Source organism: Rhagoletis zephyria, unplaced genomic scaffold, assembly GCF_001687245.7.
Source record: "Rhagoletis zephyria isolate East Lansing unplaced genomic scaffold, Rhagoletis_zephyria_1.1 Rzeph_scaffold_01429, whole genome shotgun sequence".
Taxonomy (NCBI): Eukaryota; Metazoa; Arthropoda; class Insecta; order Diptera; family Tephritidae; genus Rhagoletis; species Rhagoletis zephyria.
The window spans coordinates 34,972-56,911 of record NW_016158513.1 but is presented as its reverse complement, the minus strand read 5'-3'; the positions used below and the strand labels follow the sequence as shown (position 1 = coordinate 56,911).

At 35.5% G+C, this 21,940-nt stretch overlaps 2 protein-coding genes across 2 annotated transcripts in view; both read left to right on the top strand.

The window, feature by feature from the left end:
* akirin overlaps positions 1-2,089 on the top strand; it is a 16,868-nt gene extending 14,779 nt beyond the window's left edge. Inside the window, exon 4 of the mRNA XM_017617520.1 lies at positions 809-2,089. Within this exon, the coding sequence (XP_017473009.1) occupies positions 809-819 (11 nt within the window). The 3' untranslated portion in view covers positions 820-2,089. The remainder of the gene's footprint in view (positions 1-808) is intronic.
* Positions 2,090-13,582: 11,493 nt separating this feature from the next.
* Gem3 (Gemin 3) lies at positions 13,583-17,948 on the top strand. Its single transcript, XM_017617519.1, has 4 exons — positions 13,583-13,878; positions 14,710-16,328; positions 16,391-16,843; positions 16,895-17,948. The coding sequence occupies exons 1-4, from the start codon at positions 13,689-13,691 to the stop codon at positions 17,753-17,755; spliced, it is 3,123 nt and encodes a 1,040-aa protein (XP_017473008.1). The 5' UTR covers positions 13,583-13,688; the 3' UTR covers positions 17,756-17,948.
* The last annotated feature ends 3,992 nt before the right edge of the window (positions 17,949-21,940 follow it).

Below are 21,940 nucleotides of genomic sequence, written 5' to 3'. Positions count from 1 at the left end.
ACAGACAGACAGACAGACAGACAAAAATTCTAAAAATGGTTGATTTGGGTTCTGGTGCTCTAAAAAAGACCCTCCACATTAATTTTTCTTTAATATCTATAATGTACAGACATCGACCTGTTACAATTTTATTATATGTATAGATTGGCATTGGTTTATGGTTGCACATATTGGACATTGATATAAGTCATGATTTGGAAATAAATGAGACTGATGCTTTGCATTTATGCGTTTAAGAAGACAGCCAGTGTTTTAGCGTCACGTTTAAATACAATAATATAATAACTTGCATCTGGAAAATGCCTTAAAATGTGTATAAGAAGAAAATTTATTTTTTAATTAATTTCTTCAGTTGTTTATGGCGAACTTTTGCATTTTAACTGCATGCTCATGTTTTCTGTTCATATACAGCTTTTTAGCACTGGTATGTGTATATTTATGTTTTTCATATCCGGTTTGATACTAGTTCATTGAGGCTGCAGCATACCTTTAGGCATTAGGTATTGTAGGTCACCTTGGCATCTTTAATTATGTACATCCGTTTTAAATGATTTTTGACAAATTATTGATATAAATCGAATACTTATCATTAAAACTACATATAATTGAAATAAATCATTTAACATCCTTAAAACAATCCAGTCTAGTGACCATTAGATTATAATTATTACATCAACCAACCTCTCCAAAATAAACATCACATTTCATAATTATTAGACTACCAAACTAATAATAATAAGTTTATAAATGATTAGCTATGTATTAATACAGTTAGTTATATAATTCTATCTTTTATTGCCTTTTTCAGATCTTTCATAATCGGACCTCAGGCGTACTTTATTACTAGTCGCTAAGATTTCATCGCAAATATACATAAGTACTGTATGTATATGCGCATTTTTTTTTCTTGAAAACTACAATGGAATGGAACGCCCATCCTAACTATTGACAATTTGAAGAAGAGAACTGAAGCGAAAGCATTGAAATATTCGTTTAAATTATGAAAAACGCCCGAAATATAAAATGAAATGGATTGACTCATAAAATTAGCTGGCGTATTTAAGTTTTTGCATTCAATTAAGTCATCGTCTTGAAATACCTTTCCGTTAAGGCGATTCTGCTAAAAATATTACTATAGATAGAAAACAAAGAGCCTCATTGCGAGAGTCGTATCGAAGGCAAGTCGTTGGTCGAGAGTCGAATCGTAAAGAAAATTTCGTGGCATTGCCTAAAATTTCGACTCGACTAGTGTATTAAAGCGGAAAAACTTGGCAGCACTGCATAGTTTTCGACGATTTTTGTCGTTTATATTTTTCAGCATGACAGTAGACAATGCCAATGTTGGCGAGTTGTACAATTTAGCCTAATTTACGTCTTACGCACTGAGGCTGAAACTATAAGTAAATACATCGCAAAACATGTTTGAAAGCGAGTGTTTGTTAAAAATATATATTCTAATTTTTATAGACTGGGTTGTAAGTTATAAAAAACTTTGTGGCAGGCACATGTGAGATATTCGTAAGAACTAATTTTTTCATCACAACCTTTTTTTATTGCAATAATTATTCGAATACAAATTTATTTTTTCACTCAATTATGCATATATGAGAAAACATTCGAATGCTTACGAATGAAATTGAAGAAGCAGAACTTATCAGCCAATCGTTCGCTCGCTTTCTTAACATAAAGACGCCGAAAGTATACTAATAAACTTTTAAGCAGTCTGCGCAATATTTAAGCAATTGCAAGCCAATGTAAATTGTTTAAAAAATAAGAATTCAAAGCTTTGAAAGCCATAACAATTCTTTGAACTACACTCGCAGCAAAGAAAGCTGCAAAATTTGAAATAAAACAAAAAATAAAACAAAAAGAAACACAACAAAGCATCAATACAACCAACAAATAAACAACAATTAAAAACCTCAGCATCAGTAAAACATAATTATATACACAAAACTATATATTATATAAACTTAGTATAGTGCAGATATTAGGCTAAACAAATGAATTGATAATATTATTATTTTAATAATAATAATGAAGTGAAGAAAAAAATAAATAAAACTTGGAACTTATTAAAAGTAAATAACCGAACTATTGGAGGTATTCATTTTTTAGAAAGTCATATTATTTGGTGAATTAATTACCGATAACAAATTTGGTTTATGGGACGATTGCGGATAATTTTAAGATGTTAACTGAAAACTGGCTCTTCATTTGCTACACTGGGCATTACGAAGGAAATAAATTGTATTTTTCTTTATTCAAATACTTAATTTTAAAGTATATTAGACATTTAAAAAAAGGTTTGATTATTCTAAATTTACATCAGAACTTAACTTTAATAATTCAGCTATTAAATTTTTGCAATTCGAAATTTCCTTTCCATTAAATTTATTAAAAGTTAATTTCAGTTTCTTTTTTGTCAACAAGGAATTCCGGTTTAGGTTTTATTAGACCACCATTTGAAATTTGGTCTATCCATATATATGAGTGGAAGATTTTCTCTTCATATTCGGTATAATAACTCCTGCACCTGGGAACAAAAGCGTCCGCTTAGAAATATCCGGCTGCGATGGGCAACAAATAAAGTCACTGGCACGAAAATGGTCTTCGCGCACACGTGAAGAGTCTCCTAATGAACCATTGATACTTCGAAGTTTTAAAATAACGCACACGTTTGTTGTCCACAACATACCGAACGTAAGTCCTTTTCATTTTATCATGTATTTAAAATCAGTCGCACAGCTCACAATTGAAAATTTGTATTAAAAAAATTAAAATTTTGAATAGTATAGGGTTAAGAGTTGACATTTTAGTCGCAGTTCAAAAGAGAGAAATGTCGAAATCACTTCTACCTTGTTATGCCTTGCAGTTAGCAACGATTTCAAGAATCCTCGGATAATACGATTTTGGTAGTCGAGAGAGAGAGAGGAATAAGAGAGGGTAAATAGTCACTATCGATCATAGGGGCCGGGAGGGTTTCTTGATTTTGTCATCGGATTTGCTATTTGATAAAAAAATTTACTACAACGGTTTTTTGCATTATTTTTTTATTTTTTTATTTGTTAACAATGTCAGCAGCTGTTTCGTTTATAAAACACATACTTTTTATATAGTCTGTTCCTTTGAACTTCGGACTAAAACCTGTGGAACTGTCAAACTACAATTTTACGCTCTCAAATGAGAGTAAAAGGAGAACAGATGCAGAAAAGCATAGGAACGCAAAAAGCACTATTTCCTGTAAAAACGTCAGACGGTTTGTTTACATGTCATTGGTACTACACTGATTTGGCTGAAATATCACTAAATAATTATTAAAATCTATACATATTCAAATATTTCGTTGTTTACTTCCATTTTTTAACAAATATAAGGTTCTTTGCTTTCACCGCTTTCTGTTTTTGTTTGCACATGTAAATCAGCTGATCGTTTGACACTTTTCATGAACTTACAGGAAAAAAATCTCCGGACTAAATCCTGTAACTTCTGACTAGGAACAGTTGCTCAGTTACTCTCTCAAATGTGTTCCCACTTACAGGTTTTATGTCAATAGGAACGACTTCCTGTAAGTTCTGACTAAATCCTGTAAACCGGACTGCTATTGGAACAGACTAATAGTGTGTAAGGGGATGGTAAAATCAGCTCTAATTAAACCTTGGTTTCCAGCTCTCTAGTAATAAATCTGTGTTCGTATGAAAAAGTAGCTCATGTCGGCTACTGGCTGGCTTTAGTATAAATCGGCATTCGCAGCATACGATTGCGAATGACTTATTGGCGCTGAGCCGTTGAACAACTTTTGACAAATAAACGTGCAAAAAATAGTTCTTATACTAGCAAGTCAATATTCTTATTAAGTGTCATCAAAAAATTCTTTGTCGTTTAAAGAATAAAGGGAGTGCCGCATTATAGTAAAGCCAGCCTACATAAGCTACTTTTCCATACGAGTATCGTGATTAGGGATGCGCCGGGTATCCGGTAGATACTCGGAATCTGGCTTATCTGGCCGTTTTACTGTTATACGTTAGGTTACGTTATAGGTTAGCGGATTTCGATTATAGAACATTCAATTTAAAAGTCTAGTTCAGAAATGTATTTTTATAATCCAATTTAATGTTAGATACCGCTAGTAATTAAAGTTAACAACTTTAAAATTCATTATAAAAATAAGCATTTCAGAATTATTGGGCAAAAATCTATTTCTATTTTCAACATAAATGCTACCCGAAGCACTGGTGGTCTGAGTGGTCTGAAACTATCGATAGTCGACACTATCGATAGTATGCGATAGTTTTTTTTGAAACCATCCATAACTATCAATAGTTTGCGATAGTCTTTTAAACTTAAAATTTGGCTTTATATTGCGCCTGGCATATTTGTAAAAAAAATATTTCCTACAAAGCAGTAAATCGCAAGCTTTTATGTGGCAAGTACGATAATTGTACCGAGTTTGGTACAAATTGAAGGGCGGTGTCACGCCCATTTTCCAAAAATTTGTTATAAACGTATTCTTTGCTAGAGAGTTATTCCAGACATCAATTTTGAACACATTCGCTCGTGTAGTTGCTGATTTATCGGAGATCTCGTATATCTCTAAATTACCGTTATATGGGATGGGATGGCGTGATTATGGTCCGTTCTAAAACGCTTTGTAACCCGGAAAAAAGCCAATTTTTATTAATGAGTTCTATGTAAAAAGACCTGATCTTTCGATTGAGATAATTAAAAAGATTAGAAATGACCATCATTGAGAAAAGTTACAAATAAATTTTCGTTTGAAATTTCATCATGAAAATGGGAAGGTTTTGGAAATCGAATACCGCCGTCGGATAGCCCGTACAATCTTTAAAATCATAGTTTTCGAATTGCTTATCCCATTTTCTGTCTGCTTTCCAGCTAGTCGAAAAGTAGCTTGTTTTGCAGCGCTCAGGGCGCCTGGGAGATTTGAGGACTTATACAAACTCGATAACATCCTCAAATTTCGTCCTTCTAACTATCAGCTTCAAAAATTACCTATTCGTCCTTGTGGATCCAAAAAATTTAAATTTTGTTTAAATTCTAAAGAAATTTCCTCTTTCATTTGGTACCCATCTTTTTATTCTAAATTGTATTAATTTTTTTCTAATAATTTTTGGAAATAATCATATCTTTGAAATAGCAAAGTTCTCTCAAATAAATCCTGACGTCAGAGAGAAAAAATAAAAACGCCACTTTAAATATTTATTATTTATTTTATGGTAGGAGAGATAGATGCTATTTTTTCGATTTGAGTCGTTGAAACGTAATGAATGTCTAAATCCCCGGGAACCCGAAATTGTGATAATGACATCTCGAAATTCCCGGGATCGTAAAAAGCGAAAAAATTAACATCCCTAGTGCATACATATGTATTATCAATAGCGTACTTTTACCAAAAAGTGTCAGGTATTGAAAAAGTGGCGTGACACCTCCCAAAAAAACTGAAATTTTCACGTCGCTTAATGGGCTGTTTTTGCTTACGCGTAAAAGCACATTTAGCGCATTTAGCTCTAAATGCTACTCTAAATGTACATTTATCCATACAAAATTCGTCACCTAAATGCAACTAAATGCAACTCCATTTTTGCATTTAGAATCTAAATGCTAAAAGCAACCCTGTGATCTTCCAAAATTTCCACGATTCGAACATGGTTTAATGAAAAGAAGTGGCAACATTGCTTTTTCGAGTATACAGCCGCTAGCTGCGTTTCAGTGATCGCCGATCGAGATTTTATTTATTATTTTACATTACTTGGATAAAGAAAAGTTACGCAAATTAAACATCGATATGATGCTGATAGAAATCTGGATTAATTTGTGATCAACTCTGTTTGTTTTGTTTCCTAATTAAGTGTGGAAATTATAATTGACAGCACCGACAAATGAATATATACACAAACAAATGTTTGGTTATGGTTAAAACAATTCAAGTTTTTGTATTGAATTTTCGGTTTAGAATTTATTTTTTCCTTTTCAGTAGTGATTTTTGGACATTATCTTTTCCGTGAGAATTTATCGTAATAGATACGGATCTGAATAAGCGACTGGAACACGGCTGTTTGTCAAAAGCATACGATTTCGAACTCGCGTAAATGTACATTTGCTAAATGCGATAGCATGAACGCTCTTCGAAAACATATGTTCGAAAGTGCTAAATGTTGCATTTTAAATGCAGCAAAACGCTGCATAACATTGCGGTGAGCGGCTGTTATGTGATTATGTCGTGATAGCAAAGACGCGGATGATGCAATTACAATGCTTTTAACTTATGGGCTGTTTTTGCTTACGCGTAAAAGCACATTTAGCGCATTTAGCTCTAAATGCTACTCTAAATGTACATTTATCCATACAAAATTCGTCACCTAAATGCAACTGAATGCAACTCCATTTTTGCATTAAGAATCTAAATGCTAAATGCAACCCTGTGATCTTCCAAAATTTCCACGATTCGAACATGGTTTAATGAGAAAAAGTGGCAACATTGCATTTTCGAGTATACAGTGGCTAGATGCGTTTCAGTGATCGCCGATCGGGATTTCATTTATTATTTTACATTATTTGGATAAAGGAAAGTTAAGAAAATTCAATATCGATGTGATGCTGATAGAAATCTGGATCAATTTGTGATCAATTCTGTTTGTTTTGTTTCCTAATTAAGTGAGGAAATTTTAATTGACAGCACCGACAAATGAATATATACATACACGAATGGTCGGTCATGGTTAAAACAATTCAAATTTTTGTATTGAAGTTTTGGTTTAAAATTTATTTTTTCCTTTTCAGTAGGGTTTTTGCACATTATCTTCTGCGTGAGAATTGATCGTAATAGATACGGATCTGAATAAGCGACTGGAACACGGCTGTTTGTCAAAAGCATACGATTTCGAACTCGCGTAAATGTACATTTGCTAAATGCGATAGCATGAACGCTCTTCGAAAACATATGTTCGAAAGTGCTAAATGTTGCATTTTAAATGCAGCAAAAACGCTGCATAACTCTGTTTTAAGATTTGATACAGCTGCTGTTGCTCATACGCCACCGTGTCATCTTAATAGCAACCAAAAAAGTGTATGTGAGGTACATGTCCAACTGAGGTTGCGTTGTCATCGATAATTTTAAGTCTATATTTTAAGGAGATATACGTTCAACAGTTACTAACATTAGAAACACCATTTAAAATTCAAAATCAAATGACAGTTCTTACCTTGCAGGACGCTAAAGAGAACAAACGACAACATAGACTTATTTTTTTATTTGCTTGAAAACAATAGCTTGGCAAATGCACGACCAAAATGTTGCATACAGCAATATAATTTTATCGAACGCAAACTACGTCGTCACTTTGAGACAATGTACGATCGTAGTAAATTTATTACGATTTTAAAAATTTTAATATTTGCTACCCCATTACGCTTTTATATGTATTTTTATTTTTCATTCAACTTATGGCTAGCAACGATCTAAAAATAACTATTACTTTAAAAATGTAAACATTTTGCGATTTTTGTGTTTTCGATCAAGAATAATAGTTATTTATGAATTTTTATTTTTTCGACCAATTTTTTATTTTTATTTTGTTGGCTGTATTATAACCGTTTCTTTAAACATTAATCTTTAAGATCATAAAAGATTTAAATCGGTTATAAAAAAGCAGTTTGCCTTAAAGCGGCTAAAAACGATAAAAAATAAAATCCCAAAATAATGATACATTTTGACTGAAAAAATAAAAATCAAAATTTAACGATTATTCTTCTTCGAAGAAATAAAAATCAAAAAACAACGATTTGGCAATAATCGTAAAATAAAAATCTGGATATCTAACAGTTATTTTCGGTCCCTGAAAATTTCTTTAACAACTTAATTGGTCTTAAAGTTATAAGTCTGAAAAATGCACTGGTAACGTACAATTTTAATTTCGGGGAAAACTTAATAAAAAAATATAAAAATGAAAATGAAATTTTAAACTCAAGAATTGCGTAAATCTATTTGAAATCTATTAATTTTACAGCTGGCTTTTGAATCTAACGAAATCTTACAAAAATTGTTTCCATTTCCAAATATGTACATGTATTTATGATGATTTTCTTAATTTTGGTTACGAAAATTATAATTGCGTTCCATAAGTACTCTTAAGTCGACTTATCTACTTTTTCCTTTTCGTCGCAAATTTAAATTATGTATCCAATTGTGGGCATTGCACCTGATATAATGGACATATATGTATGTATGCATGTGTCCATGTGTACATATGTTTATGTATGTATGTATGTGCAGAGATTTGCAGGAAATTCTTCAGTTTTCGTGCATAGATACATACGTATTTATATAAGTATATGCATATAGGCGGCCTTAACCAATTAGGCGCCCCGGGTGAATCATGTGTTGGCGCCCTTTCATATTTGATAATTCCATTTTTCATATTTGATATTTCCACTTTTAAAACACCAATGGTAACCAATAACAAACGAAGCATCAACTTTGTTTCTGATGCGCTGATTGCGCTAGCGATGCGTTTCAATAAATTTTCGGATGCGTTTTAGAAAAGTATACATCGTCAACATTTTGTAGTTCGGCGTTATGGAGTATTAAGCGAAGCGCACATTGGCGCGATTCTGTCGTTGCGAATACGTTGCGAATTCGGCTGTTAACTTCGAATCCGCAAACGTGCGCACACTTGAGCGATTTTTTCGCGTCGATTTCCGATGTACAATTCACTAAATTTTCCCTTTATTTCGTGTATTTTCGCACTCGGCGTGCCCAAATCGTACAAAATACTATTATTACGAACGTTTTTATTAGTTGTTGTATATTACACGTTTTTTTTTCTTTGCCTTTATTGCTGTGACACCTTTCTTCTTCTTCTTTGACGCCTTCAAAACGCTGCAAGCCGCGTTTCGAACGCGTCAATAGAGAACATTGAATGTTCGAAAAATTCGCAGCGACGGAATCGTGCAAGTGTGCGCTAGCGCATTAAAATGTATGGGTAGCATTGTTGTAATTTTTGGGCTTGCGGATTCGCAACGACAGAATCGCGCCAATGTGCGCTTCGCTTTATGCATTGTACGTATGCAAAGCAATTGACGTTTTGGAAGTCAGCCAGATATAGACAAATTAATACATACATCAGAATAAAAAGAGAAATCGATTAAGCGGTGACTGTCTGTCCGTCCGTCCGTCTGTGCACACGATAACTCGAGTAAAAATTGAGATATCTTAACGAAACTTGGTACGTGCACTTCTTTCGGCCGTAAGCTTAGTATCCAGCTCTTAAGAAAACGGTCAAGAAAAAATTGCCATTATTTCGCGTGTGTCCAAGGAATTTTGACATTTTTTATACCTCACAGCCTGTTGCCTCACTCTTTCCTCAAGAAATAATGGAACGGGCATATATTTCTGTTGCAAACCTGGGTTGCCTTGTGCTCTTTTTTCACAAAAAAGAAAGTAGAAAGCGTACTAAATTTCTGAAGAACTGCGTACTGCCTTAAGGAAATTTGACTCAAGAAAATTTCTTAGCCATTTCTTGTACGTCATTTTATATGGAGTTTTTGCTTTTCTTAAGAGCTGGATACTAAGCTGTAGGACGGATGGTATTGAAAACGGACCAAATCGGACACTAACCACGCCCACCTCCCATATAACGGTAATTTAGATAAATGCGAAATCCTTGGTAAATCAGTAAATAGTAAAGCTAATTTATTCAAAATTGACGCTTGCAACAATTCTTTACCAAGAAGTACGTTTATAATAAAATTTTGGAAAATGGGCGTGGCACCGCCCGATATCGATCATATATATGTATCTCGGTAACCGTTCTACCAATTTGTACCAAACTCGGTATGGTTATTGTGCTTGCCACATAAAAGCAACTAAAATTGAAGCCGCTTTTCATATAACAGTAAATTTCAGAAACGGTTAAAGCTTCAATATTTTGAAATTTTAGGACGCTAATTTAATCAAAATTGATACACCCCGGCCATACCATGTAGTGCTAGCTTTCGGAAAGGTGAAAAACATATATTTAATACTGGCGCCGGGTATTTAATGTTCGGCTCCGCCCGAACTTAGACTTTCTTACATGTTATTAAATATAAGGTTCCGATTTTGAAATTCAATTATTAAATAAAATATACATTAAATATTACGTTTTTTATTTACCTAAATAACTTAATTTACTTACTTAATTTTATTATTTCTTAAAAATACTTGACATTCGCATTCGCATCCGCATCCGCGGATGTCTAAAATTCCACATTCGCCACATCCCTAATACCAACACACTTTACGAGATTCCGACATATAAACCACCTTGTAGCGGATTTCTCGGATTCCCATCAGCGGCACATCCTGTGATTGGTTCCCGTCCTTGACTCAGATTTGGCATCAGCGACATCTTGCGGCCTTTATCTGGGCTTTGAAGTTGGATTTCAATTTGCGACATCTTATGGCAGTCACCGATAGCTTGCAATACACTCTACGACCAGCGAACATTATAAATGTTCTCTGACCAGACTACTGCTACGCCACAACATCAGTGAGTGGTGATTTTCCTCCTCGCATGATATTTCGCTGTGAATGAAAATCACATCTGGCAATAGCTACTCAACAGACGTTGCGAATGGCGATTTTTCTCTATCTTGGTAGAAATGGTAATTTTACATGGTTCCATGGTTGTTTTAATTGGATATTTTCAAGTACGCAGTTTAATTTTCTTGGTAGCGTTATTTGCGTTTCAGTTTTTTATTTCAAAATTTTTTAACGAATAAATTAATCTTTTTTCCTTACACTCATTTTTCGACTAAAATTGCTAAGGGTAGGGAATTATCCCTACATGTACCAACACTGACTTGTCATCATTAATTAGACCTAATACACATCTATATGTCTAAAAGAACTAGCAATCATAAAGCGAAGCGCACATTGGCGCAATTCTGTCGTTGCGAATCCGCAAGCCCAAAAATTACAACAATGCTACCCATACATTTTAATGCGCTAGCGCACACTTGCAAGGAACCGTCGCTGCGAATTTTTCGAACATTCAATGTTCCTCTCTATTGACGCGTTCGAAACGCGGCTTGCAGCGTTTTGAAGGCGTCAAAGCAGAAGAAGAAAGATGTCACAGCAATAAAGGCAAAGAAAAAAAAACGTGTAATGTACAAAAACTAATAAAAACGTTCGTAATAATAGTATTTTGTACGATTTGGGCACGCCGAGTGCGAAAATACACGAAATAAAGGGAAAATTGAGTGAATTGTACATCGGAAATCGACGCGAAAAAATCGCTCAAGTGTGCGCACGTTTGCGGATTCGAAGTTAACAGCCGAATTCGCAACGTATTCGCAACGATGGAATCGCGCTAATGTGCGCTTCGCTTAATAGCCATAAAAATCACTGTGATTTAAAAATCGCAATCATTATTTCCACTGATACTGAAAAATCGCTATTTCGCCCATCACTACCGTGCACGCAAAACGAAAACGCTGCACACACCCAAAAGTAGGTACTCTTTGGGCCTGTGCCAATCGGTAACTTTTTTCCCCGTGGTGAGACGGGGTGGAAAAATTTGCTATGGTGTACAAATAAATTGAATTTTGCTGTGCCAAATGCAAGGTAAAATTTTGACAAATGAAAAACTAAACAAACGCTCGTGCGAAAGCTTTATTTTTGTGTGTTGCTGAAATTCTTAAAATTTATAATTATTTTATAATTTGCAAGTAACGTACGCTTTTTTATGCTGTTTCAGCTTTCATTTTCATGTTCGCTCCTTATTACCGCCAAGCAATATTATGTGTAGCCCCATGAGCTAGGTAAAATTCTGACGTTCTTATTCACCACGAGAAATGTCAGATATTTACTTTGATCCGTCAAAATTTTCTCTTTTCTATCATTTGGCACAGGCCCTTTGTGATCAATTAGTGAAAAACTGCGAAAAGGTATATACTGTACTTTTGAGTAACCCATGGCGGAATCAAGGCGAATTTATACAAGGTGGCGAATTTAGATTTTGGCCGCGGTAATTCTTAGGGCCGGTTACTCAATGTCTGGTTAACACTAATCTCCGGTAAAACATCGTTATCGACGTTACCGACTCCATGTTAAATGCATGGAGCCGAACACGTCGTTAATGATGTTTAAACGGTGATTAGTGTTAACCAGACATTGAGGGCCGGTTGTTCAATGTCCGATTAGCACAAATCGGAGGTAGAAGCTCCGGTTAGATACAACGACTGCTTTATCGATCACATGTTATATGCATGCTGTCGAAATCGTCGATAATGATGTTTAATCGGCAAGTAGTGATAACCAGACATTGAACAACCGGCCCTCAGTAACCGGCCCTTAATGTCAAAATGTTGTGTTTGTTGTAATATGAATTCGCGTTGGTACCGCGGCGAAAATGAAAATTCGCCAGTGATGCTTGAAACACAATATCCGGCGAACGGCGAAGTTCGCAGAACTGGGCGATGCCGTCGTTCACCGTTCGCCCTGCTATTTCGCCTACTTTAACAGAATTAGAGCGGTAGCGAAAACAACTGATACCACTTCGTCGTACTTATAAGTTAGGTGACCATATTTTGAAAAACGAAACTATATTTAGAAATGATGAAATGATAACAAACATAAATATAAAGCAAGGGATTCCCCCTTAAATTATTTTATTTTTAGCCAGATTTAACGAATCGATCTCTGTATTTTTCATGCCATCAAAAATAATTCGGGTTACAAGCTGTTTTCTTCTAAATCTTTGAAAGTAAAAAAACATACGGCCACCTTTGGCATGTACTGCCGCCATCGCCCGGCAGAGCGATAGAAATAAATCTATCGCCACGAAACGCCGCCGTGCGAACTTCGCATTTCGCTTTTGCTGTGTTCAATTTCATATGCCGATGGGTATTCTAATTTTGACAGCGGTAATTTCGCTGTGGTGAGTTCGCCGTTCGCCGCCATTGTGTTTCCGCGGTAACACCAACTTGTATAAATTCGCCTTGGGCGGAGTTATACCATGTGAGGAGCTTTAACAATTACACCTACAAAATTTAAACTTTTTATGCAGTTTTATAGCCCGATCAATTTTAGTTGGTTAAAGTGGAAATTTCATGAAGGTAGAAAATTGCGTTGATTTTTAATAATTTTTTTGGCTGATGGTTTTCTCCCATAAAAGTGTGATCGCTAATTACATTTATATGGAGGTAAATGCCTAGGACCGTCAGCAAAAAAAATATATTGCAGTTTAATCTACTACTGTAGTTTAACATTTTTATGCGTAATTGTTAAAGTTTGTTGAATTTTTTTAATTTTTGTAAAAAGTTTGAAATGTGGATTAATGTGGTGCTGGTTATGTAATGTGCTAGACTTTTATAAAAAATGTGACTAAACTTAATCTGCTGACAAGAAGTTTATATGTAATGAGGAGGGTTTAATGTATCGAATCGGTGTCGGGTACCGAAGAGAAAGTATTGGGTACCGAAAAGAAAGTATTAGGTACCGAAAAGAAAGTATTAGGTACCGAAATTAATTTTCTTCAGGTATTGGGTACTGAGTATTGGGTATTGATTCAGCACATCACTACTCTAGTAGACAATCAGCTGATTTAAATGTGAAGTTTTGCAAGTATGCAAAATTATTTTACCGGTTTCCTTAATTAAACTGAAAAATTGTGCGAGGCACAAAAATGGAAGCAGGAAATGTTGCGCATAGCCTGGAAGGTAAAGTCCGAACAGAGGACATAAAACTTAAGGAACTGGCCCCGTTTAGCAAAATGTTGCTGTCAGAATCAGTACGCAAAGGGTTGCAGAAAACAGGATTTGTATACCCTACAGCTATTCAGGCCATGTCGATTCCAATGGGAAAGTCGGGACTAGGTAATTAAAAAGTGCTGAAAACTAATGTCACGCAAAATATGCAGGGCAATGTTTAGTTAATTGTACAACGATTTTGTGGTGGTGGGTGGCGAAGAGGGAGTGGCCCCAACCATTCCTAAACGAAAGAGGATGGACCGCGCTTTATGAAGAGCCACCCCTCCCTCCCTCACCACACCACAGGGCCCTGGGTAGCTGTTTTAAAAATAGTGGAAATTGGTATTTTTTGCAAAAGGAAAATAATTCTCCGTTATAAGAAGAATTCTGCTTTCTGTGTTGCCGAAGAAGGGTGGCTGAACACATTTTGCAGAGAACACCTTTCTGCGTACGCGGCCTTCGGCCGCCCTTGGGGATTATAACCCTAACTAAATAGAATTCTCTTTTCTGTGTTGCCGAAGAAGAGGGTCTGAACACCTTTTGCAGAGCTCATCTTTCTGCGTAGGCGGTCTTCGGCCGCACTTAGGGATTATAACTCTCACTAAGTAGAATTCTCCTTTCTGTGTTGGCGAAGAAGAGGTGCTAAACACGTATTGCAGACATATTTCGTGGATATTTTTCGTGTTTGACAGCTCAGCACGGAAAATTTGCAAAAAAATACCATATTTCTAACCGAAATTATTAATAAAATACTGCACAGGTATACTATTTTTTTCAAGCGTATACTTTTGTCTACAAGCGTGTGCAAAAATGTTTTGATTCGTGTCAAGCGTTTGGGCACAGCAACCCAACATCTTTGTACAAATAACTAAACAGTACCCAAAATGGATGTTTGACATATGTTGGAGAGTTCCGCTAAAATGTAATAGCAAAATTTTTTATTTTTTATTTATTTAGATCTACTTGTACAATCGAAATCAGGAACCGGAAAAACTTTAATATTTTGCACGATAATTCTAGAAGCTTACCGAATGGATTTGCTAGAGCCCCAATCATTGATTGTAGTACCTACGAGGGAGATCGCCATACAAATCGAAATGGTGCTAAATCAAATTGGGAGTTGCTGCAGCAATTTCCGTGCTGTGAGTGTAATTGGAGGTCTAGATGTCGCTGAGGATAGAAAGCGTTTACAAAGTGCCAAAGCTGTTGTGGGCACTCCAGGACGATTACTTCATTTAATCCAAAACAACGTGCTTAATACCTCAAAGATGCGATTGTTAGTGCTGGATGAGGCAGATAAAATGTACACCCAATCTTTTCGACAAGATCTGCGTCGTATACAAAATGCTTTGCCGGCAAAAAAGCAAACTATTGCATGTAGTGCAACATTTTGTGACGGCTTAGATAAAGAGTTGGCGAAGATAATGCGTAATCCTCTACTAATTTCAACTGAGGAAAGAGCTACGCTATTAGTTGGAATTAAACAATTCGCCTATGAAATCCCGGAACAAAAAACGAGTATATTAGAAATGCAGTCAAAACTAGAAGGCCTTCGGGTTATTTTTGGACGTGTAGCATTTAAGCAGTGTTTGATATTTGCTGGCTCCCAATCGCGCGCCAACTCCTACTGCAACTATTTGGAAAAAGAAGGTTGGCCTTGCGAACTTATTTCTGGCGCTCAGGATCAGAAAACTCGACTCGCAATGTTTCATAAATTTCGAGAATTCAAATCGAGAATTATTATAACAACCGATCTTATGTCCCGGGGGGTTGATTCCGAGCATGTTAACCTGGTTATCAATTTGGAACTACCGAATGACATGGTAACTTATTTGCATCGTATTGGACGGGCAGGACGTTTTGGTTCGCATGGCATTGCTATTAATTTCGTTGCTTCTGAGAAAGACCGTTGCACATTAACACGTCTTATATCGCGTATTGGTAATGGTATGAATGTTCTAAAATTTCCACAAAGACAAATTGCTCAAACTGAGCAGGAGTATGACATTTGGGATTTTTCAAATTTGGAAAAAGATCAAAACTACTTTGGCCAATTTGGATGTGAGCCTTTAGCACCTTTAGCATCTCAGGACCACAGTTCCTTTTCAGATACACAAGAGAATAAAGAGAATCAAACTGATAATTTTATTAACACAAGTTCATCAATTGATACAAATACTTTTCGCGTAGACTCCAAAGATAGTGCACTAAATATACAGGAAAATCTTTTAGAACGACCTGAATGTAACCATCTAATACTCTCCCCTTCACATAAGCTTACCATAGACTCACGCCAGGGTTCTTCACAGCAACTCCCTTCTTCGAATACCATTGATGATGCTAGTAGCATTGCCGCAGACAGTCTTCGTAGTAGCCAACAAGATATTTCTCGATACCAATCTGTGCTAATGCAAAAAGCGGCTATTCCTACACTATTCGAATTCCTAGTCGATCCTAATAGCTGTGAAAGTCAAATGGATGCTAAAGAAGGCGAAGCTAAAAAGAAACCGCCAATAGATTTGTTTGATGACTATAAAAAAGCAGTTCTTACGAATTCTGATAATTCATTGAAAGAGGTAAGTTTAAGCAAACCTGATTTATTTCAGCTCAAAAATATTAATCCAATTACTTTCAACAGACTGAAGAAACTGGATTAGAATCACACATATCTAACAAGATAACTGCTTATAAGTCTATGCTTATCGACCAGCCAGTCCAAAATAACTTAGCAGAGAATAAACATGATATATATTCTGACTATGCCAATTTCAATGCTGAGGAATATTCCAGCAGCCTGAGCCAAGAAACTGGTTCCAACGAGATTGATAAAGGAACTTTTATTCTTTCGGTTGCAACGCCTTCAAGAATGCAGGATTCTATTGAAGAGTTCGTCAATACTACGGAAACAGCTAGTGACTTGAAAAATTCACAATCTATATCAGAGAGTTTAGAAGTTTCTGAAGTAAAGCACTTTACTTCACCAGCTCATAATCAACCAAACAATACAATACCTGATGTTGTTCCCCCTTGTCAACGTATGTCGTATAATCTTAAACACATTCATAATTTAACAGTAAATGTAGGTGCCCAGGTAAGTTCTTGGAAATAATGTAAAACAGATGTTGTCTTATATATTTTTCAGATTGAAATTCCGCCACATCAACAATCGCATTCTGACTCACCTGCTCTAAACGATTCCGTTTTACGTTCCCGTGAGGAAGATCCGTCCCCTACGATTAGTGCCAGTAATTCCTTGAATTCTCGATCGAATTCGGAGCGTGGAGGAAGCAGTGGCTTCAATGAACGCAATACCACTAGCGCTTCTTCTGGCATTGTAACATCTGATACCGAGCCTGAACGTTACGTTCAAAATGGATATTATTCGTCCTCAGAAACTGGAACCGGGTCCAGCTATGAAGTCGATCCGGAATTATTATTTCCCTATCCAGATTCAAGTAAGGAATCTGGAGGGGACGATGAAGATGAAGAAAACGACGTCGAAATTGAAGGGGAAGATGAATATGAAGAAAACGACGACGACATTGAAGACGAGTATAAGGATGAGGAAAACGACGATGAAATTGAAGAGGAAGATGAAATGGGAAATGATGAAGAAGTGGAAGATGAAGAGTATGATCAAGATGAAGTTGAAGAAAATTATGAAGAAGAAAATGACCGCGAAAGTAATAGCAAGACGGCAGAAATTGATTCTGAAGTCGCAACATCGACCAAGAAAAGAACAGAAGATAGCGTTTCAAAAGGAAAAGATAGCGCGGAAGGAACTAACAAGACAAAACATTCTAAAACACAAGGGGGAAAGAATTCTTCAGAAAAAGCTAAAGAAACTCAAAATGACACCCAATGGTCTCAGTATAATTTTTATGGTAGTGAGTATGAAGCGGCACATGCTCTATGGATGGAAATATACTGGACACAACTGCGGCAAATACAAGAATACGTGCAAATGACACGTGATGTGGGAAAGTCAGAGGATAAAAAGTAAATATGTAACTGCGCGTAAATGATACAATCATACATGTTTGAATGTATGTAAAATGTGAATTTATTAATTAATTTAATTTATTGTTTAACTCATACAAAGAATTTCATAAAATGAATTTGAAGTTTTTCCGAAATACGTATTAAAATGAACAGAAGTACCGTTAAAATTATATTCGTGTTTCTCTTGAATCTTACGAATCGTGCATCTTACAATCTAGGTTATAATCCCAAATTTACATTTTTAGGCCCGCAGTTACAGTCAAAACAAAGTTACTCTAACAGCCAATTTCACCAAAGAAATTTAAGTGAAAAATAATTTTAATATTATGAATTTTATATGGAATTTGACAGAAAATCAGAAATCAGTTTCCATTTAAATTGCTGGTGAAATCGGCTGTACATTTAATAGCAGAATTTTGGCATAATTTTAAATGGGGTATCTGTCAAAAAAAGGTTCAACTAACTTTAGAGTCGACTTTAAGTGGGGCTTAAGTGGAGCTATGGCACCTCCTTCAGTGTCTGACAAATCACCACGAACTAAGAGGGATGCTTGCATAGTGACTCGATGCCGCTGTATCAATCTCCTTAATCTTCTTCCATCTTGATATCCTTCCATTCCCAACTAATATTGGCTGGGGAGTCACAAACACCCTCGGAGTGTTCAACTGCGCAAAACAACCCGGGAAGCCGACGCGTCGGAAATCATGTACATCTTGTCTCTATAACAAAGAGATAAGGGAGTATAAGCTTAGGAGCTCATCTGAAGCAAATACAATGGAGGCTAGATGGCTATAAGTTAACAGAAAAAACAAACTATTTCATCTGCAAATCTACTAAAGAGCGATAGGAGCTTTACTGGCAGTGGGGAAGAGAAGATCACACTTCTCCTAGCTACTCACTTTACAGGATCTATCTCATATTCCGAGACAAATCGGACCGAAGAAAATGAAAAATCAACAGAGGAAACTGGATAGTGGCTAAGAAAATATATCCCCTGAGCACACAACCCAGGTGGGCGGTGAACGCCTTTAAACCACTCAAGTCACCGGTGGCAGGTGCATATTTCCTAGCATGCTACAGTAGGGCCTAGAAATCGTCCTTGAACCTTTGACCTCTTTGAGGTAAATATTTCGATTGACGAAAGCTGAACTAGAAGCAAAAAAATTTATTATATCAATTTATGACGAAAATTATACGCATTTTTTAAATGCCCTGTATTTTTTTATGAATGTAATGGTGTAAGGGCTAAATTCGCAGTGCATAGTTAACCACTGACAAAAGTTTTAACCATTAATTTTAATATTCACATCGCTCAGTTAACAAAAGTTTAAACCAGCAGTTAAACTCTTGTGAAATTAAATTTTTTCTGTGGAACGAATTTCAAATTTGAAAGAAAAGTAATGATTTTTAGAGTTTGTATATTTTCAGGCGATATGAATTTCCATTGTTAACTATGTGACTTTGAATATAAATTCAAAGTTAAACTCTTGTTGGTCGTTAAGTTAACAATCGTTTAACTAAGCACTGTGAATCCCACCCTAAATGTTTTATTTTTCCCAGATAAATTTCTTAAAACGCTATCTAAATCTGAATGATTTATTCAAATATTTAGCACTGAATTCAATTCCATTGAACCATATATAGAGAAGTCGATTAAGTCATGTCGTCCATGTAAACAATAACTCGATCAAAAATTGAGATATCCCAAGGAAATTTAGTATATAGGTTTCCCTTTATCCAAGGCAGGTTGGTATTGAAAATGGGCGAAATCGGACTGTAACCACGCCCACTTCCCCTTATCGAAAAATGCAAGGACTACGATATTTCAGTAAATATTGGATGCAAACTGTTGAAAATTAATATGTGAAGTAGAATTTTGGTAAAAATTTATATTATTTAGATTTTTTTGAAAAATGGGCGTGATCCCTCCCACTTATGATGAAATGCTGTATCTCAGTAGCCGCTTCACCAATCCTTGCCAAACTCGGTACGAGTCTTGCCTAGGGTCTAGCTAAGAAATCTGCTGAAAATCTTTGAGATTGGGCAATGACCACGCCCACCTACCATATAACAGTAATTTACAAAAACACGAAAACTTGGAGAAATCAGTACCTATCTATGTACTTATTTCTAAAAGGTACTTTTCTGATGCCAAACGATTTAATAAATATTTAATATTTCATCAAATTTAGTGAATTATATATCATTTTGAAGGGGAGAAAAATAGTCGCGTTGTTGAAATTTAGTAATTTGTTAAAAAAAGGGGTTTAAAGAGCTGAAAGCACTGTATCCAGTCAATAAAGCTCCACATCTTCCACAATATTCCATCAAATTTAATAAGTGAAGCACCATTTGGAAGGACAGCTTCATCGCTCTACCATACTAACTTCTAAATAGGATTGCCACGTGTCTAAAATTTTTGTGAACTTATTATATATCTATATACATAATAAAATTGTAACAGGTCGATGTCTGTACATTATAGATATTGAAAAAAAATTAATGTGGGGGGTCTTTATTAGAGCACGAGAAGCCGAATCAATCATTTTTAGAATTTTTGTCTGTCTGTCTGTCTGTATGTTTGCAAGCGCATCGCTCGAAAACGAATGCATGGATTTGAATGCTGTTTTCACTGATGTATTGCCAGAAGTCTAACTTAAAATATAGAAAGAAAAAATTACAGATTTGGCACCGGTTTCAAAATTGCAGTTTAAGTAAATTGATAACAAAAATTAAATATTGCAATATGGGTATCAAACTGAAGAGGTTTAGGAAATTTTACTGTCGAAAATATTTTTAGGGAGGGCTGCCACCTGTTTGAAAAAATTTTATTGTATTAAATTGATAAAATAAATTAAATCTATATCAATACCTATAATAAAATTGTAACAGGCCGATGTCTGTACCTAATTATGATGGGTTCTTTTTAGAGCTACAGAAGCCAAATAAAATTTTTTTAGAATTTTTGCTCTCTGTCGGTATATTTGTACGCGCATCACTCGAAAGCATGGAATTGAATGAAGTTTTCACCGATGTACCGCTAGAGATCTAGCTTACAATACACGGTGGGCAGGAAGCGAAGATAGGTTGCATAAAAATGTCGACAAAATCTGAAAGCAGGGTTGTATTTGTTGATATCTTAAGGTTAAGAATCCGCTTAAATTGAAATCCTAGCTGCTCCTGTTTTAAAGATATCCACATTACACATACTTCTGATAGGATGTATTTGCAAAAGAGGAAGGCGTACTTCTCGATAATTAGAGCATATTTATACGAAAAGAAATCTCATACAAATCTGTTCCCCTTTTTTAACTCACTAAAACGGATCAAATCAATGTGAAACATTTTCATTTTTTCCTACCGAAAGAATAATTGATCGAGATTTATTGGGCGCTACCGGTATACAACTTAGATAAAACACCACAATTACCTTTTTCTGTAGCGTGAACTTTCTCATTACAAACACTTTCAATATCGCAATATATGTATGTATGTATACAATATTGTATGCTATATAATACGGTAGTAATTTTTTATTAAAGGTTTGTTGCTATAAGCAAGTAGCGCAGGCAAGTCGCACTGCGCTTGTGCAAGAAATAAAAATGCTCTAACTTAGGCCAACGGTACTCCGCATAATAAGTAAATAAATTCAAAGCTTGTATGAGATTTATTTTGGTATTTATGTACTCTTCTGTCAGGAAATAATGACTATTGTACATCCAGAACACAAATGCGATCATAAAGAAAATCGCATGAAAGTATGCGCTTTGTGTGTAGGGCTGCCAGACGTCCCGGTTTTCCCGGACATGTCCCGGTTTTAGACTATTTGTCCCGGTGTCCCGGTCCAACCTTAAAATGTCCCGGGTTCCATTAAAGTGTCCCGGTTTTCGATTTGATTGCACAAATTTTGCATAAAAATTACTACACTGAGAGAAAAAACGCGTTGTAATATTAAGAACAATTTTATGAATTTACTGGGGGAAATAACGCATAGTAAACATGAATATGTTTTATTTGATTATCGTTTTGAAATGTTCGTACTTAAAAACAATACTTTCATACCACGCACACGTGGTGTTGAATCAAACTGAACATTTGAGTGCACATTTACATGTCTGGCTGTAGCTGAGTGCACGAAGATGCTTGCCACAATTTGCTAATTTCCAGAGCGTCAGGGTTCAAATCC